The sequence below is a fragment of the Corvus brachyrhynchos genome, unplaced genomic scaffold (genome assembly GCF_000691975.1).
Source record: "Corvus brachyrhynchos isolate BGI_N302 unplaced genomic scaffold, ASM69197v1 scaffold101, whole genome shotgun sequence".
Lineage (NCBI taxonomy): Eukaryota > Metazoa > Chordata > Aves > Passeriformes > Corvidae > Corvus > Corvus brachyrhynchos.
The window spans coordinates 224,822-250,570 of record NW_008237239.1 but is presented as its reverse complement, the minus strand read 5'-3'; the positions used below and the strand labels follow the sequence as shown (position 1 = coordinate 250,570).

The 25,749-nt window shown below is 44.0% G+C and overlaps 1 protein-coding gene across 7 annotated transcripts in view; it reads left to right on the top strand.

The window, feature by feature from the left end:
• The first annotated feature begins 6 nt into the window (after positions 1-6).
• KLHL20 (kelch like family member 20) overlaps positions 7-25,749 on the top strand; it is a 31,442-nt gene continuing 5,699 nt past the window's right edge. The window contains exons 1-16 of one of the 7 annotated variants that reach the window (XM_017729634.1): positions 7-572; positions 1,548-1,581; positions 1,717-1,777; positions 2,970-3,032; positions 4,132-4,326; positions 6,136-6,250; positions 8,314-8,887; positions 13,096-13,254; positions 14,289-14,383; positions 15,576-15,691; positions 16,500-16,683; positions 17,772-17,915; positions 18,130-18,263; positions 18,837-19,045; positions 20,684-20,790; positions 22,809-22,889. In XM_017729634.1, the coding sequence (XP_017585123.1) occupies positions 4,287-4,326; positions 6,136-6,250; positions 8,314-8,887; positions 13,096-13,254; positions 14,289-14,383; positions 15,576-15,691; positions 16,500-16,683; positions 17,772-17,915; positions 18,130-18,263; positions 18,837-19,045; positions 20,684-20,790; positions 22,809-22,889 (1,958 nt within the window). In that variant the 5' untranslated portion in view covers positions 7-572; positions 1,548-1,581; positions 1,717-1,777; positions 2,970-3,032; positions 4,132-4,286. Of the gene's footprint in view, positions 1,582-1,716; positions 1,778-2,969; positions 3,033-4,131; positions 4,327-6,135; positions 6,251-8,313; positions 8,888-13,095; positions 13,255-14,288; positions 14,384-15,575; positions 15,692-16,499; positions 16,684-17,771; positions 17,916-18,129; positions 18,264-18,836; positions 19,046-20,683; positions 20,791-22,808; positions 23,786-25,749 lie in introns of those variants that run through there. The other 6 variants (XM_017729633.1, XR_001860428.1, XM_017729632.1 and 3 more) reach the window with 6 other exon arrangements.

The window sequence follows — 25,749 nt, the reverse complement described above, 5'->3', positions numbered from 1 at the left end:
TGAGAAGGGGAGCGGTGCCCGTCCCGCAGGAGCTGCCGCTGGGAGAGCCGAGTTGTGCCGCGGGCTCCAGGGCCACGCTTTGCCGGGAGAGCCGTGCCTCAGCCTGTTGCTGCCCCGCGGACAGCGCGGAGCACCGCGGCTTAAATGTCTTTATTTTGTGTCTGTGGATGTGTGTGTGTGTTCCCCCCCTCCCCGGCTTTTAATGTGGGTTTAAGGGGATTAAATCTGATGCAATCAAGGGGCTAAGAATAGCCTTGTCCACGTTCCCTTGCATGTGCAAAGTGCTCCGAGGGGCTGCTCCGTGCTACTGGCTTGCAGCGGGACAGCTGGCGGTCCCCGCGGCGGGATGCGGGGATGCGCGGTTTCCCGGGAGCATGCTGGGCAGCTGGAGCTCGCACTGGAATTGGTATGCGGTGCCCTAACCGGGAGAAATTGCCTTTCTTTATTTGCAGGGAGCTGTGAATCTGAGCAATTTGCAAGTGTGGCAGACAGCAAGTCTGAGCTTATTCTTCATTAACTGGCGAACTGCTCCACTTGTGTGTCTGGGATAATGCTCCTACAGAGTGTTGCATGTAAAATAAGGTTCTTCTTCACGTAGCCAAATAGAGCTATAACCGTTCTGTAGTTTAATTTAAATTGTGCCAAAAATATTTTGCTTCATGTTGGATGCAGGGCTCCCATCTGACAGTCTTCCAAAAATGATCTTATTCTTCCTAAATTTAATTTTTTTCTCTTTTAAATGCTGCGCGTGTTTATTTTAAGGTTTACTTCATTCTCATTTGGTCATTGCTTTTCCCATAGTTCAGTGGTTTCCCGTTTCTCACTCCATTTCTGGAGGGGTAGAAGCCTGTGACTATCAGCGTGGAAGCAGAACACCTTTCTGTTCTTTTAATAGATTTTTTTTTTTTTTTACAAAAAGTTAGGCTTATTGCTTTGAATAATTAAATTAAATGAATTAAATGTAATCCTAAGTGAATAGCTATCGAAAGTGAAATTTAGGCAAGCAATGCCCTTGTAAAAAGGGTTAATTTACATTAGAATTAGAATTTAGTGGTTGACTGTGAAAGGCCTGTGCAGTTTGCAGCTGTTACTACTCTCAGAAAATGAATATTTGGAGTGGAAGTGTGGTGAGCATCAGGCAGCATCGTTCATCTTTGCAGATGTAGTAGCACTATTAGCATCCCTCTTACCTCTGGGGCACAGTTATCTTCAATTTCCAGACAGAAGTTTTATCTTCTATCAAATTCTGGCTCTGCAGTGTAGCTGTTGAGCAGTGCTGTGCTGTTTATTAGGTGCCAGCCTGCCTTAAATCTCTGCTAAATGTGGGAGGGAGAGATACCTTGTGGCTCCAAGCAAGGAGCTAGAGTGAGCACCCTGTTACTTCAGATATTTTTTCCTTTGATAGAATAGTTTTAAGGATTCAGGGAGGCAGGCAGTTTGCTAACTTTATAGTGTGTGTGTTCTGTTTGCTAAAGAATCTTTGTGCAGCTGTGGTGAAAATATTTTTAATGTTGTTGTTTTCTTCTGCTTTATCCTCTGCAATCCAGGTGTTGTTAATCTGGGCTGTGAATTTATAACTGGGTAAGAGCTTGACGGCATATTAGTACGTGGTTGTGGGCAGCTCTGTTCTCTTAGAGGGAGACTGAAGAAGGGAAAGAAGGTTCTCTTGCTTTAGAAATCACCTTTTTTTCTCTTTTTTTTTTTCTCTTGGATCAGGTCTTGAAGTGTAGGGTGAAGGTTTCTCTTCACAGTGCATGGACGGAAAGCCAATGCGCAGGTAAGACACAAAAACAATTGTTCTTCTCTTCCCCAAATAGGATAAATCATATGAGTTGGTTTTGTACGTGCCTGGACTGTAAAATGTTGTGTGCTTTTGGATTTTTTTTTAAAAAGCCTGGTTATGGGGAATTGGGAAATAAATCATTCCCCTTTAGTCCTTTCTTAAATGTATTTAGTTTTCAATATTTACAAGACCAGATGTCTTTCAGGAAGAGTATGGAAGATAAGTTACTGTAATTCTCCATCCCCTTTTCCACTTCCCCCATTTACTGTCATATTTAAAATTCAATATTTAATTACTTAGGTATTCAAACTGTGTAAAATAGACTGCCCGAGAATAAATTTAAACTTGATTTCCAAGGGGCAATATTTTTCCCTTAAAGAAAGACATTTGGTGAGGTTTTGGGTGAAAAGGAGATTTCCTTTTCTAATTATGGATGCCAGCTGCCTCGTTCTAATGAGCTGAAGACAGCTGAAGTATAATTCAGGGGAGTTCTTGCTGGGGTTGTGTCAAAAACATTCTATCTCATATAGAGAAAAGGTTTTCAGTAATAAAACAGTAATTCAGCACGATGACAGGTTTGCAAACAGGGTTTCCTGCTAGTTCTTGTTAATTTTCCCTGTTTGATGGCAATCCCACGGCAAAATTTAGCAGCAGATATATTTCTGTACATGATACAGGCTGTGTGGAAGCGAAGTTGCCTGAAGTTCTTAATCTCTGAATGATTGGTCTGTTTGTGCTCTTTGGGATGTTGAAAGTAGGAAAACTTTATTGTGGGTAATTCTGTAAAACACTCGTGTAAGACAAGGCAAGGCTTTTAACCATAGATGAATATATAGAGCATTTTTGGCTACACAAACCATTAGCCTGGCTTCTGTGTAAACCCTTGAAGAATGGCACGATGTTGTTTTAATTAAATGAACTTCTCAAGCGCAGCAAAAAAGGCTGGTGCTGCTGCTGCAGTTCAGGAATGAGTAAACCTGGGACATGATAGGGGCATCACTTAGCCCGGGTGTTGTGCTGCATTTTTGCCAAGATAAGAAATGTCGTTTGGTCAATGAGGAGCTGTATGTGACTTTTACAGTGAATTCCTTTTTCTCCAAGATGGATTAATTAGCAGATGAGCTCTCTTTCACCATAGTCTTCTTCAGTGGAAGTTGTTTAAATCTTAACCAACATAAACTGACAGCTTTTCAGGTTTTGATGTTGTGCTCCATTTATCAAGATGTTTTTGCAAAATGACGTAAAATTGGTGAGTAGCTTGGCTTGTGTTCTTGTTTCTTCCCTACTTTTTGTGTTTCTAGTGGGGAAATTGAGGTTCTAAACTCGTTTCCATGCCTGCTGTTTTCTGTGTGTTGCACTGAGGCAGAGAATTCACATGCTGGAGTTAGTGTGTCTGTTTGTGGGTTTGTGGCCTTGGACTTGGTATTGTGGAAGTTCTCTCTGCCACTCAGACAGTTTTAGTTTTAGTGGTGGGCAGCAGCACAGAGCTGAAGAAGTAGAGGTTTTTTATTATTGCTGCAGCCTAGCCTGACAAGCACATCTCTGCTGTGCGCTGTGGACTTCAGTTCTTGAATACACTTGCCTGTTTTAAGGCCCTCAGTGTGGGTTGTTAAATTTTTTTGTTTGTTCTCCTATTGCCTGTCTTAGAAGAAAATGATAAAAGGTTCCTGGTTGGATTTTGGACACAGATCTTCCTATGAGCTCTAGCTAAGCAGATAGCAGAGCACTTTCTTTTATCCTTTTACTCAGGGTTCTGAAGCCAATTTACCACCCCACGTGAGGGTTGTGGTAGGTCCTGCACAAAGAGGGGAGTGGGGCTTGGCCAGTAGTGGGTTAATAAACAGGGTGAGATGGTATCAAATGTGTACAGCATTCAGAGGGGAGGAGGAACAGCTTGAACAGACAAGGAATTCCAGCTATTCCTGTCAAGATTATAGTAGGGAACACACATTGCTGTATCCTGCTGCAAACAGGATTTACTCTGCATTAGGAATGAAGGGGTAGTTGGGGCAGGCTGTTCTTGCTCACTGTCAGGGAGAAGCAAGAGGATGTGGCTTTGCTGAAGGGAAAAACAAGGCAGCAGGGACCTCTCAGTGAAGAGCATGGTCTCACAGCACCCAGACAAGGAGGGCAGAGAAGATCTGATGGCCGGGGCCAGTCAGGAGTCCTGTACTCTTCAGCAGGTCTGTAGGGGTGAGGAAGGAAGCAGGGAAGTCAGCTCAGAATCGGTGGGTGCACAGTCAGGTGCAGACATGTCTTTAACATAGCTCAGGCATGAGGGCTTGAGCAGCTCCCAAACAAATTGGGAAAGCTCTCTCAGTTCTTTCTCACCCGGCTTTTCCTGGCAGCCTTTTCCCAGGTTACAGCACTGCTGTATCAGAGCAGGCTTGAGCAGCCAGACCCCGCCAGAGGAAGGAGGCTTCAGATCCTGATAGTGAGCTCGGGAGCTTATCCAACTACTTGGACATACCTCTTGCCCAAAACAAACTACAAAAGGCTCAGGATGATTTTGGAAAACTCCAGTGATGACTTCTTCTTTCAGGGTATGGGCATCCTCATGGGTGAAACTGAGTTTTCTGGGCTTGGTCAGTGAAAATCAAACTAAACAATGTAAATAGGGGCAAATACACCAGATCCTTGCTGTTTTCCTTTTGTGTAAAATAGTATTTGTCAGGTTTATCTGCTTGTTTGCGTAACTGTTGAGAAAGCTTACTGAAACCTTGCTTGCTAGGCAAGAAAATTAATCAGCGGTATTTTTCCTGATAATCAGACTTTTAGTAACTTAATTCCTAGAGTGCTGATTGCCACAGTAAAGCATTTCCATTTACTTGGTTGGCATGTTGTGGTGGTGACTTCTGTTGCCAAAGGCTGGGCCAAATCAATGGCCCTTGTTCTTGCAGGTCTATAATGAGTATAGGAAATATTTCTTAATTTCAAATCAAGGCATTGGCAGAAATCACTACCAATTTGGTTTGCTATTTTTATTTGCTACTAAAATCTCTTGCTAATGAAATCCACTCCAGCAATATATGATTCTAGGATTTCAGTTGATGTGTTTAGCCTGAGACTTGTGTTTCGTAAGCCTTGGGTCAGCCTGTTGTTTTCTGCTAAGCTGTGTTAAAGCTTTTTGTTTGTAAACCTGTGCTAAAACACACATTATCTTAAAAAAATGCAGATTTGAAAGTTAAGGTGCCCTATGACAGCTCTATGGGAGAGAATTTTCCTTAGGTGTGTGTTACTAGGTATTTTTTTTGAACTTTGGAAGGAGCTGCTGTAAGGATGGATGTCTCATAGATGCCCTTGTTAATGAATGGAGTTTTGGGCACTGGCACAGCAGAATAAAATGGAGGCGGAGCAGCCTGTTTATTAAGCTGACTTAGTGTTGCAGACTGCCTGTGTTCCCATTTGTACTTCTCAGCCTTGTGATACAAAAACTGATCCTTTGTCAGTCCTTTCTTAATCCCATTGTATTTGCTGATTTCCCCAGCCCTGCATTTTGATGGAAGCTAATCCTGGAATATCTGCATAGCTGGGTGTGAATGTTTTATCTGAGCATACACATTTCCTCTGGATCCTCAGCCCTCCTTAATCACCCTGGGTATTCAGGAGCAGCTCTGAGCTCTGTGTGGGGGGAGGCAGCTCCCCTGCCATGTGAGAATCAAGTGCTGCCTTCTGTATTTCACACCTCTAAGCTACTGACTCATCACTTCATTCTCTATGCATATATATGCATAATGCACACATAATGCAGTGGAATCATGATCCTCATGGAGACACAAGCCATCAGACATGTCCTTTAAATTCACACTTCTGTGCCTGTGTGTAGCAGCAACCCACCAAGCTTCACATCAAGCATCTGGGTGGAAATTCCTAAGCCAATTGATCACTGGCTTCTGCATCACCCAGAGATAAGTTTTGTGTGAATCAGGAATGCTCGTTTGGTTGTTACTCTTTTTCCCATCCATTCAGTCTTCTTTAATCATTAACTAGCACTTTCTCTCCAGGAGGAAGGAGGCTAGGTACGATGCAGGCTCTCCGATAAATGCTGATGGGAACAATGCAGGAATGACTCCAGTTCTTGCTAACCAGACTCCTTTTCAGTGAATTAAAGATGTGTTCAGCAGTGCCTCATTTGGGCAGAAAAATCCTGATCTGCCCTGGCTAGGGAAGTCTAGGGTTATTGCCTAAATCTGGCTAAGTAATCCCATGGCATAAAATGGTACATCCCATTGCCCTGTGTTGGCAGGGAGTCTTGGATGGTGAGGTTGGGAGGAATATTGTGTATTCCTTCTGGCATCCTTAATCTAATCTATCTGTACTTAGAACTCTTGCCACTCTGTGATCTGCTTTAGGGCTGCTTTTAGTGAGAGATGTCTTTGAGGAAAACCTACAGGTGTCACAGAGGGGTTGTGTGCTTCCCAAAAGGATGTCCTGTCGTGGATGTGCTCCAGCTCTTCTGATCTGTAGGTACGTGAAATGGGTTTTTATTTGAAGAACACTTCTTCTGTGCTTTGACTGACAGCCTTGTCAAATCAAACTGTCCAGAATTGTAGTAGCATGTGTCTTAAAAGACCTCTTATTGTGTTCTTTTTTGCCTTCCAAGGCTTGGTTTGACATAGTTCAGAGCACCTAATGCACAATAAAATCAACTTAGCTTGCTTAGTAAGTGCCAAACTCTGCAGGGGAATGTTTGTCACCACCTTTCTCCATCTCTTGGTTAGAGGGATTAAATTACTTACTAGCTGGCCTTGACTGCTAAGGACTATGAAAATAAGTCAATTAGGTAAATTAATCTTCAGCCAAGGTTTCTTGAGGTTTTTGTAGGGGTACCATTAATTGTGGTTTGTGTGTATTGCTGCAAGGGGAACTTAGTTTATGCATTGTTTGTGAGGAACTTGGCAGAGCTTTGAGAATGATTGTCAAACCCCAAAAAGGTGAATTTAGGTTGTGAGGGACAGGAGTGGGTGGAGGAGAGTGAGAGGCAGTGTAACAGCAGAAGGATTTATCAGAGGTGTCAGGAAAGCAGAACGGTGATGGATGTAAAAAAGATGGAGTAGGGATAAAAATCCAAAGCATTTAAGGTGCAGAAGCTGAGCAGTAGGAAGCAGCAAAACCCAGAGGGGAGCCCCAGCTAGATCTTTGTAACTTAAGATAGGAGGAAGAGGTAATGGTCTAAAACATCTGAATATGATCATCAAGGAGATGGTGTGGAGGGAATGGGAAAACAGGCTAAGATGCAAGTGAATAATTTGAACTGCTGCAAAGAGACTGGTTTCCCAGTGCTTAGAAAATGCATTTGACATAATAATGAGGGGAAAAGATGTGAGGTCTTTTTTTTTTCTAATTCTTTCCTTCAAGCCTGCTGCAAATTACATTGAGCCATGGCAAAGCCAAACTTCTTTTTTTTTTTTCACTCTTAGTATGAACAGTGAGGTAGTGACAGCTCACAAATGCCAGTGCACCAGGGAAAAACTGGTAGTGGACAGCATGTTTTGGGTCTTTCAGTACATCTCTGATGGCCATAAACCATCAGTATTCTGATATTTTGCTCAATATGCTTTAACTGCTCTAAATGATAGTTTTCCTTTGATGTGGGAAGAGGCAGCAGTTTCCTGATTTTTCTTTAATTGCATGTGGAACTGTGAAGATACTATGTTTTCTCTCTGTGCCAGTAACTTAGTTTACATATTAAGAGATTCTTTGCCTCTAGAGTTACCTTCCTGACTTTATGTTCTTCCTTTTTTGGTAGGTTGATAGTGGTGGATACTTGGATTGTTTTTACTTTTTCCAGTTTGGTTTGGTTTCACTTGCGTTCTTCAGTCCTTAGTATGGCCTTTCTTGCGGAAGATTAACCTTCCTTGGGAAGGAGTGTCAGGGAAGGTGGATTGAGTTAGGAGCCTCTATAACTCAAAAATAACTGAAGAGGTGATAATTAAATGGGTATTCTGTGAACCTGAAAGATACTCATGGTAGTTTGCAGGCCATCTTGAGCTCCTGAAGTCTGTGTGACAGTTTAGTGTGTTCCAACGTTACAGTGATGAGTAGCCCCATTAAAAACGTAGGTAGAAGAACAGAGAAGTTTGGTTAAATCATGGAGCTGGAATTCTTTGCAGTGGAAATTCATCTCCAGCTCTGTCAAAGAAAACTCCAGTGCATGACAGCAGGCAAGTCAGCTAATCTGTGCTTTGAGTCACTCTGTGAAATGGGGATAATGTGCCTTTACCACACAAGGCTATGGTGAGGTTCAGCTCATAAATATGCATGTGTAGCTGGATATTACGGCTGTGTGTCATAGAAAGCATATAAAAGTAGCAATAAATTGAAGCCTGCTGCAAGTTGGCATTTGTTTACTTCTAAGCAAGCTTTGGTTGGAGATGGATTCCTCTTTCATGCAGTCACGTGCTTGTTTTCATGTCCCAGCATGGACTTACAGGCACTGCTTGTGCTAGGTGCGAGCTGTGGAGCTTTGGAGCGCAGCTGGTGGTGGGATCCCTGACCATGGTCCTGTGTTATTATCTCCTGCACTGCAGGTGTACCAGCACTCGCCCAGGAGAGACCGGAATGGACGTGACCAGCCGCTGCACCCTCGGAGATCCCAACAAGCTGCCTGAAGGGGTGCCGCAGCCCGCGCGCATGCCCTACATCTCCGACAAGCACCCGCGGCAGACCCTGGAGGTCATCAACCTGCTGCGAAAGCACCGGGAACTCTGCGATGTGGTGCTGGTAGTGGGGGCCAAGAAGATCTACGCCCACAGGGTGATCCTGTCAGCCTGCAGCCCCTACTTCCGAGCCATGTTCACTGGGGAGCTGGCGGAGTCGCGGCAGACGGAGGTCGTGATCAGGGACATCGATGAACGGGCCATGGAGCTGCTCATCGACTTTGCCTACACCTCGCAGATCACTGTGGAAGAGGGAAATGTCCAGACCTTGTTGCCAGCTGCTTGCCTTCTCCAGCTGGCTGAGATCCAGGAGGCCTGCTGTGAGTTCCTCAAGAGACAGTTGGACCCTTCCAATTGCCTGGGCATCCGGGCTTTTGCTGACACTCACTCTTGCCGTGAATTGCTGAGGATTGCTGACAAATTCACACAGCACAACTTCCAGGAGGTGAGAAGCTGGCGTGCTGGAATTGGGATGTAAAATGTGTCAACATGGCCTGTGAGAGCTTTGAGCAACTCTCATTTTGTCCTTTCCAAATCCTGCCTTTACACCTGCTCTGTGCCCTGATAGTGATGGGTGCCAGATGTTATGTGGGGAAGAAAGAGGAAAGAGTTACTGGCAGGACTGTGTTTTACTGGTGGTTTGTATATGATCCACAGCATTTGTTCCCTGAAAGATGTGTGGTGAGTGCTATGTGGGAGGCAAAGTTGTGGGTGCAGTTGGATTTGGTATTGAATCTGTTGTGCCTGCACAATGGTATGACATGCCACTCCTCTTTCAGAAATATTCTGGATTCTACGTGGTTGGAGGGGAGGCAGGTGTTAGGACAGCACATCAGTAGAACCAAAAATATTTAATGCTGAGCTCTGGAATTGGAGAAGCGGGTGTTTGGGGGAGCATGAGGCTGCCTCAGGGGAGTCTTCAAATCCCTTGTTGTAGCAGAACTAGGGTTTTGCATCTATTATTCAGCAGAAGTTGTCTGAAAGTAATTCAGATGTGTAATATTGTAGCTGACCTTTATAAACTCAAGTTTCTCATTCTTTGTTAATTCTGCCTAGATGATTTTTGGGGGAAAAAATGCCAGCAGCTGGTACAGAGAAGGATCAGCATAATAATTAAGGATTGTGTGAGCAGTAGTCAGAGAAGAGTGGGTCTTGACTGAACTCTTGCAGGAAGGAGCTCAACCCTTTTAAATAATGTCTTTCCTGAGCCTTGCTTGGAAGGGCAGGAATTTGTGTGTATTTTGGAAGCAGCTGCTATGTGGGAGGTATGTAGGAGCATGCTCAGTGTGAAGGTCTGGTCCCCTGCTAGAGAGAGTCTTCTCCTGCCTCTTGCAGAAACTGCACTCTGCTCTGCCTTGGAACAGGTAGCCTACTGCAGAGAAATCTCCTCTTCCCACCAGCTTCACAGGGAGATCCTTTCCAAAGGGAGGAACTCCAGGAACCCCTGGTGCTAATTTAGCTTCCCCAGAGAAGCAGCAGTATGGAGGTGCTGTGAGTGATGGCAGCTTGTCTCTTTTTTTTTTTTTTTTTTTTTTTTTTTTTTTTTTTTTTTTTTTTTTTTTTTTCCCCTTCTGACATGCAAGAAGCAGATTAGAATTGTATTTGTTTCAGTCAGGTAGTACTTAATTAAAATCTGAGCAAAAGCAACACAATAGAACATGACTCTTGGACACAGTGAAGATGATTCTTGGTATCTAACTGTGGACACATCATCAGTTTACTCATAAGCTGAAATTAAATACATTTTTTCTAACCAAATAGAATTTGCTGTTTAAGATGAGTTTGTTTTTTGTAGAACTTGGTGGTTTCCCAAATCCCTACATTTTAGCTGGCCACTTCATGTGCTTTGTGCTTGCTCTGAGCGTCTGGGTTTTTTTGAGGGAGCAAGATGCTGTCCAGATAGTTGTTTATTTTCAGTGCTTGGTTGTTTTACTAGTTATTAGATCTTATTACATGAGTAGGGCGTGCTTACAAGCCTCTAAATAACATTTTAGCAGCCTGACAGTTTTGTTTTAAAATGTTTTAGCATTAATACATGCAGCTGACTGTTAAAGAGCTGCTTGCTATGGGCTTCTTTTCTTTTGCAGCACCTTGAAGACAGCTTTCTGTCTTCCTTATCCCTGTTAAAGCACATGAAGGCAAAAGAGATCACTCCTTCTCAAAGATGAAGCAAATTATAATTTACTTAACTTAACCACAGCCTCTGGAAAACAGAGGCTTAGATTAGAGCACTATTTCTTTGGCCTGGGCAGGTTTTGGTGTCCATTTCAGTGTCCCAGAAGTTTTGCAGCTCTTCATCCTTAATAATAACTTCTTTTGCTTCTACTGTTTCTCTGCAGACGTCAGTGATGCTGCTGGTTGGGATTGTATTCCATTCTGACAATATTTTCTACCTGGAGACTGGATTGGTGGTCCCTGGGGGAAGCCAGGGACTTGTCTATTTAACCATCCTCCACTGTGGAGGTTCAAAACTGATAAAAAATTTGCCTTCTTGTGTGGAGGCTGTGTGGTCATCGTTCCTCCAAGCTGGCAGAAAGGAACGTGAGCTGGGAATTTCCTGGATGGCAACATGAAATATTAAGCAGTAGGCACCAGGCCAACCCATGCAGCTACTTTGAATGCAGTTTGAATTGTTCCATGTCCTCTGCTGTGCTAACCTCTACTTCTAATAATTTTTATGTGTATTGGTGCATTACAGCATTAACTTCTTGGTTAAATGTTTTTCCATTTTTTTCCGTTCCTCCCAATCCTAGTGGATCTTGTGCATGTATGTGAAATGGTTCTGTTAACAACTCTATTGTACAAGAGCAGCGTTTGTATTTAATTTTTTTTTCGTCTCTTGACATTTGTGTGAAGGGAAAAATTATATTTATGGGTGGATAACTTGTGCTTTTATCAACAGACAGAAATTGCACTCTGCATTGTATAGTCTGACATTAATTCTCTCTGTTTGTAAAAGCACTGATGTACAGGAATGCTGCAGAGGAAATGAAATCCAGCCAATTCTTGTCTGCTTAGCAAGTCAGTCAAATAGTTCATTAATATTAGTCGGTTAATTAGGAGTGTCCTGATAATTAAGCCAAAATAAGCCAAAGGATTTTAAATAATGGTTTGTTTTACCATGTAAACTACCAAGTTGCATAGTAGTAATAATTTGGTTTAAAGAGGTACTTCGAGTGCTTTGAATTTTGTGAGGCCATCAGTTCAACTGGGTGTCCTGAGGGTCAAAGGGAGAGACTGGATGAGCATCTTTAACTCAGGAATTTCCACAACTGTTTTCAGGCTCTGCAGCTGCATTTGTAAACTGTCAGACTAAAGCTTACGCATAAGCTTGTCTTTGTAGGAGGGAGGGCAACTATGGAAAAAAACTGGTGAAGATCTTTAATGACCAACCCAGTTCCTACTTGAAGGCTGAAGGGGTGTGTGGGCCAACCTTGTTGTGGCCTTTACTGTCCCTGAAAGCTCAGGGGACCCAAGAACCAAGTCTGGTAACTGATCTCATTATCTGCTCTGTTATTTTTTAACAGTATTTTCTGTTGTCAATAACTTTGCAATCCCTACATATTTGTTCAGTGCTCTTAAATAACTTCTTCAGGTAATTTAAAGGACTGCATAGCTGACTGCTGTTGAGATGATCATGTCAAAGAGTGTTTTTCTTTAATTTATGCAGCAAATCATGAAATAAGTCATGGAATTCTAATGTGGTCGCAGATGATAAGGATAAGCCAACATTCAGTTATTTTCTGTCCCTCAACCTTTTGGAAATTGCAGGCTACAGACTGGGGATGCTTGTAGGGAAGGTGAGCTGGCAGTTATCAGTCAGGCCATTTCTTAAGTTTAAATTTTGATTCTTGCACCCTTCCCATCTTAACTGGTGTCTGTGCAGGAGCTGTGGTGGTGTGTGAGCTCCCAGGGCAGTCTGACTGCCTCATGCTGTGTGAGAAGTCCTCCAGCAGCAGCCAAGGTGTCCTGAGAAACTTGATTGCTGTCTTGGATGCCTTGAAGGAATTAATGTTTTTGTCAGTGGCTTGACTTTCACAAGAGATCAGTCCTTAGGGGCTCTGGAGGCTCTGATTCCCTCTTTAGTTCATCTTGACTATTGCATACTTCATGTGTATATTTAGAGCAAATGAAAGAGGCAGGATCAGATGAATCTCCTGAAATATTTTCTGTTCTGCCACAAATCAGGCTTTGTTTTCTCTGCAATGCCTCTGTTAACTTGTTTGAGACTCTTATTTCGGTGGTCTGTTTTGGTTTCCTTGTGAATCTCTGTACTCCAGTGCTGCTTTTTAGTCATGGATTTATTGCAGTTTTATTTCTGCTTTATGTATTAGACACAGCAAATGAGGAGACTGATTTTAAAGAAAGGCTTTGTTTTTCCTGAATTTTGAAACCTGATCAGTGTCTTTTGTGGTTTAACCCTTTAAAAGTTAAAGGGTGTAAAATTCCCTGTCACTTGCATGCCCATCTAGAAATGTCTTGTTGTGTTGCTGGGGGCTGCACTCTGCCCCGTGCAGCAAACCCTTCATGTGTGTTGGTGTTGGAACTGACGGGGATTTGGCTTTTTACTGGGTCAGTCCATGAAGTGCTGGAGTGGTGTGTGGCTCTGATATTTTGTCCTTACTCTCTTCCTTTTTCCTCTGCCTTTCCCAGGTGATGGAGAGTGAGGAGTTCATGCTGCTTCCTGCCAACCAGCTCATAGACATCATATCCAGTGATGAGTTAAACGTGCGCAGTGAAGAGCAAGTGTTCAACGCTGTGATGGCCTGGGTGAAATACAGCATTCAGGAGAGAAGACCCCAGCTGTCACAGGTAATCTTGGCCACAGGCTGCTTTATCCAGGGGGTTATCCAGGGAGAAGAATGAGGGATGGTAGGGTGGTGCCACAGCACTTCTGAATGGTGTAAAGCCACCAAAATTCTCTCTGACTCCCACCTGTACTAGGTGGCTTGCACCGTCCCTTCATCTAGGCTGGAAGCTGCACTGGCCACAGCCTTCATTAGGGGCTTTGTTGGATTGTTCCCAGGTAGGACTTGCCAAACGAGCTCACTCAAGCAGTCTGTCCAGACAAGCTTGCCTGCACCGCTTTGAGAGTCGTATCAAAACCACAGTGGAGAAGAAAAAGCTTGTCTTGCTTTGCAGTGCTTCTTTAAGCTCTGCTGCTTGATTTGTGCCTCAGCTCTCATGATGTTACAGTGGAGCTTGTCAGAATGGTTTTGCTGGAATGTGATGCTTCATCGAAGCCAAGGCATTTCACAGAGCAGAACCCATTCTGACAAAGCTGTCAGCCCCAAAGCCTCTGAAGTCTCAGGCTGGCTGATCAAAAGAGGTGAGCGTCTGCCTGCCTCAGTGTTTCTGCTGTGGAAAGAGACATTAAATGCAACTTTATTTACTGGAAAGCTTTTGAAGATGGTTTTAAGTAAGCAAACCAAACTGGAAAAACCTGCTCTTCTCCAGGCAGCTTTTATGCTTTTATAACAGTTCTAAACCCTTGTGAAAGACATGTTGTTTCTTATTGTTCATTTACTCTGCAATACCACTCAGGTTTAAGAGAGCTAAGTGGTTGATAAAACCACTAACTTAATTAGTGTTCTGGCAGATGTGTTGACATCTGTAATTTTCTAAAGGTTTCCAGCTGTGACCTTGTTTTCAGCTGTTAGTAGAGCCAGTAGATTGTCCCTTTTCAAAGACTGATTTTCTTCTGGGTATCTAAACTGGGATATTGAAAAGACAAATGTGCTGTGAGACAAGCTGCATTTAACTAAAATTCTATTGTTTTCCATTTGGCTGCCTGCATCTCTGTGGGTGTCTGTGGTTTACCATAGATGTTTTGGTTTGTGTTTTAGGTCCTGCAGCATGTCCGTCTGCCCCTGCTGAGTCCCAAGTTTCTTGTGGGTACAGTGGGTTCTGATCCACTCATTAAGAGCGATGAGGAATGCAGGTAAATCTCCTCAGCCATCTACAGAATTAGATAATGTTGTCCTCTGAAACTGTGCTCATTTGTCACTGGTAAATGGGTGATGCCTCACAATTTCATCTTTGGCAACTGGGAGGATAGGAGAAGCAAGAACACTTGTTTTCTATTTGCATAATAGTCACTGGCATGCCCTGGAAGTGGTTTTGTTCTTTCAAGTTTTCAGTGTAATAGCAAACTTTGAGTGTGCAGTTTGACTGTTGGTAAAAAACCTTTCAGTGTATTGTTTTTCATTTTGCCTTTTTTTTTCCCCATCTAGTCATGGCTTTTTATTGTAGGTTAGCTCTTGCATGTCTTTCATGGTGATCTCAGTGGGATCTAAAGTAGCTTTTCTGTGTAGAATGTCTGCACTTTGATAACTGAATTGGAGTCTGGGATTAGAGTCTGCTCTTTCCCACACGGATAACTCAGGGAAGTTATCATTTTCTCCTCTTATGATATGAGTCTCAACCTTCTGGTTCTACAGAGTTCTGTATCATCCACAAAGCACATGATTTATCTTGTGCATATTGTAAAGAAGTTCAGGGCATAGGCTAAATTGTTCTCTTCCTGAATAAGCATTCATGCTGGGGGAATTCCACATTCATAGAGGGAAGGAGGACTTTTTTGTTCTTTTTTGTTTTATTCAAGGGTTTGGAGTATTAGAATTAGTCCAGGTGGCAAGTAATGAATGGATGGACAGTGTGAGCTGGCCAGAACTGATGGAGAAAATTTTCATCAGAAGGGTACTATCTCCATCTGTTGGTCATGTGTGTATTACGTATTTGTGTGCTTTCCAACTCCTGTTCTGTTGTGAGGCAAAATCACTGACTGTTAAGTTTTAGATTGAGGCAGATTGGGTGTTTCTTTTCTGCACAGTAAGCCTGACAAATCTCTTGTCACAGTTTTTTTTATCAGTCTTTTTATAGCAAGCTGTATCTGTTATTAACTCTGGCCAAATACTGGTACTGATTTGCTTCTGTCACTGTGTCAGTGGCTTGTAAACTGATGACTATTTAGGTGTCAGTCTACGTTTAACTGGAGCTGTTTATGCTGTTCTCATGTGACTTGTGAATACCTGAGGTGCATGACTAGTGCTGGTTGCTCTTCCCATCAGTTCTGATTCGCCCCTTCTCCTGAGACTGAGCTCTGAGGGTTAGTATTTTCCTGTCTTGCATAGGGATCTGGTGGATGAAGCCAAAAACTACCTGCTGCTGCCCCAAGAGCGGCCACTGATGCAGGGACCGCGAACAAGGCCACGCAAACCCATCCGCTGTGGAGAGGTACTCTTTGCAGGTGTGTGTTTCTGCAGGTGTGTGTGTGGTGTCAGCAGGAGATGGTGGAGGGTCTAGAGGGTCATATGAGGAGTGGCTGAGGTCACTTGGTCTGTTCTGCCTGAAGAAGAGACTGAGAGGAGAGCTCATCACAGTTTACAACTTCCTTGTGAGGGGGAGAGGAGGGGCTGACACTGATCTCGGCTCTCTGGTAACCAGCAATAGAACCTGAGGGAATGGCCTGAAGCTGTGTCAGGGAGGCTTAAGTTGGATATTAGGTAAAGGCTCTTCAACCAGAGCAGAATCTGGCATTGGAACTGACTCCCCAGGGCAGTGGTCACAGCACCAAGCCTGACAGAGCTCAAGAAGCATTTGGACAATACTCGCAGGCACATGGTGGGATTCTTGGGGCTTTGCTATGCAGGGCCAGGAGCTGGACTTTGATCCTTCCAAATCAGGATGTTCTGATTCTATGTATTTTTCCCGCCAGCTTAGGCCAGGAGACTCCAGGCAGGATTTTGTGGTGGTGGTGTTCCCATAAAGCCAGTATTCACAACCTATTTCTGATGTGACCTGTGCATTAATATTTGAAAGTTTGAATTAACTTACACTTCCCTACTTGCGTGATTTCTTTGGTGCTGTGTATGCCACAGTATTTCCAAACTTCAGTTAACGCTCTTGAAAATCTCATTCTGTTTTGTAATTACAAACCTCAGAAGGACTGACTTAGAGATGGGTTAAGGCTGCAAGAGTGATTTGTGCCAGGAGCACACACAGTATGTGAGCTTGGTGAGTATTTTTGTGACCCTGTTTTTTGTGTTTGGCTGTAGTGGGGGGCTGGTGCAGCGGGGACGCGATTTCCAGCGTGGAGCGCTATGACCCCCAAACTAACGAGTGGAGGATGGTGGCTTCCATGAGCAAGAGGCGCTGTGGCGTCGGGGTCAGCGTCCTGGATGACCTCCTCTATGCTGTGGGAGGCCATGATGGCTCCTCTTACCTTAACAGTGTAGAAAGGTAGGTCTCCATAAGGCCCCTGTGCAGAACTTTAGCTCTGAATGTTTAAACCTGGGTGCAGCCTCTTAGGAATGAGTTCATTTTGCCGAGTGTGTTCTCATTTCCTCCTCCCTTGCACACCGCTGGTGCAAAACACTTTGTGTCACTTTATCCCGAGCTTAATGGGACGAGCCAAAGCCTCTGGTATAAGGAAGGAATCTCTAGGAGATGGGTCTGGATGTAATTGGTGGGAGGAGTGGTGATCCTGGTTAACCTTCTTTGCAATTGCGGGTTTGTTTTTAGCGTTGTTGAGGAAGGTGAGGTTACAGTGAGCGTTTCTTAGATGCTGAGGGAAAGATCCTGGAATTTTATTGTGAAGTGGCAACTGGAGAATTAAGGAACATTAGAAGAAGGAAAATAGGTCAGTTTTAGGCATGTGAAAGATTAAAGTCAAACAAGTTTTACCAAGCTTCCTGTTTCTGGGAGCTGCATAGGGCAATTCCCATGCCTGAAAGCCACATGACTCAAGCTCTCCTACTGCTCTAAATCCTGGCCCTGTAACAAATCCAATGAGCTGTACAAATACCTCCTCCCATCTCAAGACTCCCCTTCTTCCCACCTCTCTCCTTGAATGCTTCCAACTTCACAAATTATGAGCCTAGCCTTATATCTCCCATGTCCTGCACTTCCTTGCTATGCACGTATTTCTTTGTCTCTGGATTCCCAAGTCCATTTGGTTCCTTCATATTTTATCTGGAAGTGTGGGTCCCAGTGCTGGCTGAGTTCCTGTATGAACTGCAGGGAACAGAGCAGAGTTAACTCTGGCTGCTGCTCTTTGCTGCAAGTTACCACATGCCAGCCAGTCTCTCTCAGGAACCTGAGCCTTTGATCTTCAGCTTGATTCATTCCAACCTGCAGTTTGAACATACCTGGAGTAACATGTACTGGATGCATTATATCACTTCAGGGCTTTTATCCAACTTAAAAAGAGCTGTGTTGCAGTTGAAGCTCAGGATAGGCAAGTTTCACAGCCTTAGTAGCTCCCAAGCATGGGAGAGTCTGAAGCAGACCTAGGCAGGTAATTTGTGCTGTTTGGTGTGTTTTTCCAGGTATGATCCAAAGACCAATCAGTGGAGCAGTGATGTGGCTCCCACCAGCACCTGCAGGACCAGTGTTGGGGTAGCAGTTCTTGGAGGTTACCTCTATGCTGTGGGTGGCCAAGATGGTGTCTCTTGTCTCAACATCGTGGAAAGGTACTTTTTAATTACAAAAAGAAAAAAAAAAAGTGGGGCACAGTGAGAAAGAAGGTCTCTTAGAGGGTGCAGCTGATGCAGACAAGCTGGAGAGAAGATAGGAACTGTACAAATCTTACAGGGATTTTTGTTTGGAGAGAATAAAGTCAGTATTCCTGCCCCTTTGTGAAGATGTCAGCACTTCAACAAGCTCTGGTGTTTATTATTTTGTCAGGTATGATCCGAAAGAAAACAAATGGACTCGAGTGGCTTCCATGAGCACCAGGCGCCTGGGAGTGGCGGTGGCTGTGCTGGGAGGCTTCCTCTATGCTGTGGGAGGCTCTGATGGAACATCTCCTCTCAATACTGGTATGCCTTTTGCTGTCCCTTAATCCCAGTCAGCGCTCGTCCTGGTACTGGGGAGCCCTTCATGTCCCCAGATGGCTGTTGAATATCTTAGTGATCAGTTTGTGGAGATTTTTGCTTCTTTAAATATTGTTTTGCCGTACAATAATTCACTCTCCAGGTTTGTGAGCCCCTATTACCTGGTTGCGTGTCATATTTTTACTTTCTCAGTGCTGTGTTTGGCAGTATGTCCTGAATATGAGGCTTTGATTGTTTGCATAGCAGTTGCAAACACTTTTTTTTTTTTTTTTTTTTTTAAATTCCTGCAGCAGCCATTTTCTGCTGTAGGAAGGAAAGTGCCAAAGGTAAAACTGCTGCAGGTCAATTTGTAGCATTGCCAGCTCCCTCTTGAGTGTAGATCTGAATGTGATTGATTGTGTAGGGCTGAAGACAGGAGAGAGACTAGCAAGAGTTCTTTAGAAGGATAGAGAGAGCAAACAGGGTCATGGCATTTTTGGTGTGTGGTAGTTGGGTTCAAAAGTGCTGTACCCACTGCCTGCCAACCCTGTTGACCAAAGACCTTCCTTTCCTCTACAGTGGAACGCTACAACCCCCAGGAGAACCGCTGGCACACGATTGCCCCCATGGGCACGAGGAGAAAGCATCTGGGCTGTGCCGTGTACCAGGACATGATCTATGCTGTGGGAGGCAGGGATGACACCACAGAGCTCAGCAGTGCTGAGAGGTACAACCCACGCACCAACCAGTGGTCTCCCGTGGTCGCCATGACGTCCCGGCGGAGTGGAGTGAGTGGAGCTTGATGGGCTTGTCCATGCCACGCATCACCATGTGGGGAGAGCACAGGGTGGAGTGTCAGTCTGCTTGTGGGGAAAGCACAGGGCAGGGTGTCATTGCAGTCTTGTGGTTAGGCCACAGGGCAGTGTCAGTTTTGTTGTGGGGAGAGCACAGGATGAAGTGTCAGTCTCCTCATAAGGCTCTCCTGCTTTCTCTGCATCTTCACGTCTTTACTGTGAGGGAAAAAAGTTTGCAAAAACTCTCCAGCACGACTGGAGAGTAGAGGATGAAGAGATAGTCAAGCCATGCCACAGACAGGTGTTTAGGATGGGGAAATGAGTCATTTGAGAGTGTTTTTAAATATTTTTGGCCTCTTACATGCAGTCAACTAAGCCTGAAGCAAAGGAGCTTTTAGGTGACATAGCCGTATTTGGTGTGAGATACCATTAAAGAATGCTATCAAAATTAGTACCTGGATCTCTCTGGATGAATTTGGAGGTGAAAACACCCACTTGCTCAGAGGAAAAAGCTGGGAAACTGGGTGTGTGTTTAGATACATATTTCCAGCAAACATTGCCTTGAGGTGTGTGTGGGAACAGGGTTCCTGGGCTTTCACTTAGGCTGTTACCGCTCCTCAGTGAATCCTGTGAGTGGCAGCGTGTTCCCATCAACTGCTGATCGTGGTGGTTTCTTGTGAACAGCAGATTACTACAGTGTTTTCAGGTGTCATGATGTTTGGACAGATGCAAATTATATGAATGTTTATCATTGGATATTAGATTATGTAGTGAAGAGAGGATTAATTCTATCTGTGTTAGTGTTTCAGTGTCTGGTGAGGCAAGTATGAATCGCAGTTTGAGCAACTACTGGTTTTGGAGGCAGAGAGCACGTATTTATTTCCGTTCTCCGAGCACAGAGTATGCTGTCCAACACTGTCCACTTTAGTTTCTGATTAGACATTGACCTTTTATAAGCTATTTCTGTATTTGCTTTCTGTAGAAACTGCTAAACACATGCAGCTGTATCTGCAGCTCTTCTGCATCTTCCGATTTCCTCAAAGCCAAAACAAGGACAATTTTACATTGTGTACCTTCACTTTTCTCTGTTATACTCCATGTTTACCACTGGAAATGATCATGGTTTTGATGTTCCAATGTTTTTGTGCTTCTGCAGAAAGGCTAAATAGAAAGTCTGGAGGCCAAGGTGCTTACAGATGGTCCAAGCCCCAGCCTGAGAGGTTTGGGACCAGGGGCTTACCTGTGGTTCTGCTACTTTAGCCAAATATTGTGGGCTGGTAGATATTCTGGTGCATACATGTCACACTTGGGTAAGAATTTCAGTCCAGAGCATAAGTTTTTGTATGAAAAAGGTTTAGATTCTCATGTATTTATCATCATTCAAATGGTTCTACTTCTTCTAGCTGGCAATAAGGTAATTCTCTATTCTGAGATACATATTTAACCTTCCATGGTTCATTTTTTAGGGTATTTTATTTGTGCCATGCCCTAAAGAAAAAAAACCCCAACCCTCTCCTGCAGACTGCCGTTCACCAAACATGGTTATTAAATCCTTTTATTAACGTTTTCATTATAACCCTTTTTTTCAGGACATCCCAGCTAAGTAGCTACTGTCTGATGGCTGTTTTGCAGGTTGGCCTGGCCGTGGTGAATGGACAGCTAATGGCAGTGGGGGGCTTTGATGGCACAACGTACCTGAAGACCATTGAGGTGTTTGATCCAGATGCTAACACATGGAGGTAATTTGAATTTGGGAGACAATCAAATAGTGGAATCTAGCTGGAGCTGTCCCAGGCAAATTAGGAATGTGGTACACACCATAACAGAGAACTTGGGTAGGGTAGAATCATCACAGTGCTCACTTTGTGGCTTGTTGCCTTGCATGAAAGTATAAGAAAGAATCACATCTTGAAAAATATCTCAGTATTCCACTTCTGTTCTTTTTGGGCTGAGTCTCTCCTGCTTCCCAATAAAACTGAGCTTGTCCTTAGCAGAAGGAACTCACAGCCACCATGTAGAATTTGGCCTGTTCACTGCTTGATTTCAAGCTGAGGCAATGATTCCTGAATCCTTTTGGCAGAGCTGAAACACTTCAAGCATATGATGTTATCCCCTTAAAATCAGCAAGATTCAGCCACTGGAAGAATGTCCAAGCTGAGACAAATAATATGAAATTGCTGATCAAAATATATACTGAGCAGAAAAGAAAGAGGGAAAATAGCCTTTCTAGTCATAACTATACTTAAAAACAATTGCTTGTGTATTTATTCCCAAATGTAATTAGCATAAAGTATCAAGCTCCTATGGCTATTCTTGCTTCTGTGGTCATCTGGCAAGGGGAATAGAAAGAAATTAATGTCCTTATTCTTACTAGTGATAGTAGTAGTTTAACCCTTCACTGATAAAAAAAGCTGTCATGAGCAGCATAGCTCACCTTCTTTGGTGAGCTATGGATCCACAGCATCTTTTGAACTGCTGAGGAAACCAGCTGAGTAGAGAATAGTACATACATCAGATTCCTAAGTGCAATGGTTTCAGCTAATCCCTGTGACAGTAATGGGATGTCCAGAGTTAGGAGTTACTGCCTGGCAGACATTCATACAGTTTGGGAGATTATTCAAAGTATTGTTAGCTTGTGGTTTTTTTCTCCACTGAATTCAATACAGCTGACCAGCTTCTGTGGTCTTCCCTTTCTTTTGTTTCTTGCCCCATGAAGATATTTTTTATTTGTGCAGCTTGACTGAGAAACTATTCCGACGCAATTTGGCTTTAACAAATCGCACTGGTAGAAGCTGTTTGGAGAACTTGCTTCTCCTATTTCTGCCAGCAGACTCCAGTGGCACAGAGGGGAATGTGCAGCTGGAGTATGTAGGGATCCAATATCCCTATGAAATGCAGACACCACTGCAGTCAACAGATGGTGCTTGGGATGTGTTATATCTTGGTTGTATCAGCTGAATGTAGGGGTTTAGAAATATAAATTAAATTAGTTGAATTGTGAGGACTAAGCCTAGTCATGTGTTACCCAAAATGTAGCCTAAGGTCAGCTACAGCCTACAAAGTATTTTTCTATCTTGCACATTACCAGAGAGGGAGAAGGAAGTATTTATTTGAGTAACAGAAATTTGGTGTCAAAACAAGTGTCGCTGTTGTCCGCAGGGACGGCAAGATGAACGACACAGAAGTCAAGTACAGGATAGAATGGGATTATTTAATTAATTACAGACTCGTTTATATAGCTTTGTTTGCAAGAGTGGTATAATATTATTGGGTGCTTGACCATCCACCTCCCAGAGTGATTGGCTGAACGGGTACGACACTCATTTCAAAATATTTTTCCCAGTGTGGAAAACAGGACTGTGCATAACAAGTTTGCACCTGTGAGATAAAGTCTTGGTTTACAAAACCGTCTACACTGTTTTCAGCTAGCTTGTGTGAGAAAGGAGACTTTCACAAGCAGCTGTAAAAAGTAGGAAAATTTCTCTGCCAGCTTTTTTAGCATCTACAAAAAAGCAGCAGTTTCTGTTCTGAGAGAGAAAGGCATGAGCAAATACAGCTGTTAACTTCTGAAGTGTGTGAGATGGGTGCTACACAACTTCTTCTTCACAGCCCACTTTCAGCAGGCATTAATAATGGTCTAGTTGTGCTTACGTGGCCTGGTTCAGTCCCCATGGCACCTCCCAAGTGTGCTCCAAAGGGTTGGTGTCCTCATGGAGGATGTGATCCAGTGTGTGACGCTGGAATGTTGTCTCCATAGGTTGTACGGCGGGATGAACTACCGGCGGCTGGGTGGAGGCGTGGGGGTTATCAAAATGACACACTGTGAATCCCATATATGGTAAGCTTCCAGAGGGAGGGAGTCCCCTGGCTTCTCATTCTTAGAAAAACTGAAGAGACTTGTTGACACTGGACCTCTTTGCAGCTCTAGTATGCACAGTCTAGATCCAATGTAACTCTTTGCCGGTGAACTCCTTCTATGGAATTATAAAAATGGACTTCTGTGAGTGTGCCCAGCGGGAGACCACGTTGTCAGACTCCAGGGAACCACTGGACAAAAGTAGAAGTGTTCCTTATGTCCGTGTTTTTTCTAAATAGTTCTACATTTTTTGAATAAACCAAACTGTTAACAGTTATTGTAGCGTAAAGGATGGTGATGTAGAGCCTACACTCTGTACTTAGGAGTCTGACCAGGAGGAGGGAGCAGTGGGTGTGGCAGCTGTTTGGTGGGTGAAAGAGAAAAAGTGATACAGAAAACAATGTTTTTGCCTTATTTACAAAGAGCTTCAAAAAAAAGTGCTTGACCTGCAAGATGCCACCTTTGCACAGAGTATATTTATTTTTTCATTTGATTTGTATCATGTATTTCCTTTGTATCACTCACAGCGATGATTCCAGCTTTTTATATACATCTCTATGTGTGCATATATATATATGTATTTTATATATATATGTATATGTGTGATTTGAATTTCAACCAGCTGGTGGTTTGGGCAGGGCTGTGTCCTGCCAGCTACTGTGGTTCCAACCCTTGTGGTATGATTTGAGGTCTCTTAGAGGAGAGCCGTGGGATGGGTACCCTGAGTGTCTTTTCAGAATTGAGCCTCTAATCTCTCGATTGAATCAGTGAAGCGCCCAAAAAGGGTGAGAGGAAAAAGGTTTCAAACGATGCCTTTTTACTGTACAAAAGTTCAGCTTTTGTCTCTCCCCTGTATGTGAACCTGTGCTGGTTTGAAGGTAAACTAGCTGGAGAAATTAACCCCCACACAAATACCTTGCAAGAGATTTCAAGTCAGAGTTACAATTTAATAGAAAGATTATAATAAATGCAGTGAATACAGAAAGTCTGGCTTAAAACCTCCAGAGTACAACCTGACATCCTGTTGGTCAGGGTGGCGGTAGCAGTCCCAATTAAACGGTGGTTGCAGTCCCATTGGAGTGATGGATGTGGTCTTGTCAAAAGCAGTGGTCCTGTGAAAAGGTCTGGTCCTTCTCTGGATGTCCAGTGATGGTGGCTGTGTCCAAGTCCCCAAACCCCCAGATTCTATACCCTCCAAGTCCAGGCAGGAATGTTCAGTCCCTCCCTCAGGGCAGGGAGTTTCACAGTGGAACAATGTAATCCTGTGAGTCATAGGACATTTTGGGGAGTCCTTGATGACCCATTGGCAGAGATGACCCCCCTTAGGCTGGGTGTAGTTGTCACTTTGTGAAGACAAAGAGAACACTACCCAGCTCACAGCTGTTACAAATGGCCCACCATTAACACTTCATCAGGAATAGTGTAGATGGGTATAGAATACATGGTTTGGCTACACCCATACTGGTACTTTCTCCTGCAACCTCGACATTATCCACCCCTTATTCTACAGCATCTACACCATGCCCAAATATACTTCTTTATATTCATACATATGTATACAATGAAACATTAGAGACAGTTCCCACCCAGAATTATGTCCCCTTAAAGTACACAAGGGGTTTCCTGATCTTTCTGCATTAGCCACCAATTGTAATCAGGTCCTTGAGCAAAAACAGTCCCACCTCTGCGTTTGCTTTTGCCTGAAGTGAGACTAATCCAAGCAGTCTTTCCTAACATACCTCTCATATGTACCACAGGGACTTTATCTCCATCTAAAGTATACAGGGATTCTGACTAGGCAGGACCAGCTTGATTAATGGAGCCTTGGCTGTTGACCAGCCAGTGGCCTTTGCCAAATGCAGCTCCCAGTTTTTGAAGGTCTCCCCACCCAGTGCCTTCAAGGTGGTTTTAAGCAGGCCATTGCACTATTCAACTTTCCCGGTGGCTGGTGCATGGTGGGGAATGTGGTACACCCACTCAATGCCATGTTCCCTAGCCCAGGTGTCTATGAGGCTATTCTTGAAATGAGTCCCATTGTCCAACTCAGTTCTTTTGGGGTTGCCATGTCTCCACAGGACTTGCTTTTCCAGGCCCAAGATGGTGTTCTAGGCAGTAGCATGAGGCACAGGGTAGGTCTTGAGCCCATCCAGTGGTTGCTTCTACCGTGGTCAGAACACAGTGCTTGCCTTGACGGGTTTGGGGAAGGGTGACGTAGTCAATTTGCCAGGCTTCCCTATACCTATACTTCGACCACTGTCCACCGTACCACAGAGGCTTCACCTGCTTGGACAGTTTGATTGCAGTGCAGGTCTTGCAGCTGTGGATGACCTGTGAGATGCTGTCCATGGTTAAGTCCACCCCTTGGTCACGGGCCCATCAGTATGTTGCATCTTGTCCCTGATGACCAGAGGCATCATGGGCCCAACGAGCTAGAAATAATTCTCCCTGTGCTGCCAGTCCAGATCCACTCATGATACTTTCACCTTGGCAGCTCGGTCCACCTGCTCATTGTTACAATGCTCTTCATTAGCCCGACTCTTGAATACGTGTGCATCCACATGTCGGACTTTCACAGTCAGCCTCTACCTGACCGGCGATGTCCTGCCAAATCTCAGCGGCCCAGATGGGTTTCCCTCTGCACTGCCAGTTGGCCTTTCTCCAGCAATCGCCACAGAGCATTAGCTACCAGCTACGAGTCAGTGTAGAGATAGAGCCTTGTCCACTTCTCTCACGCGGTGATATCCAAAGCCAGCAGCATGGCTTTTAACTCTGCGACCTGACTCGATCCACCTTGTCCCTTGGTAACTTGTGCAACTCGTCATGGGGGGTCCATACTGCAGCT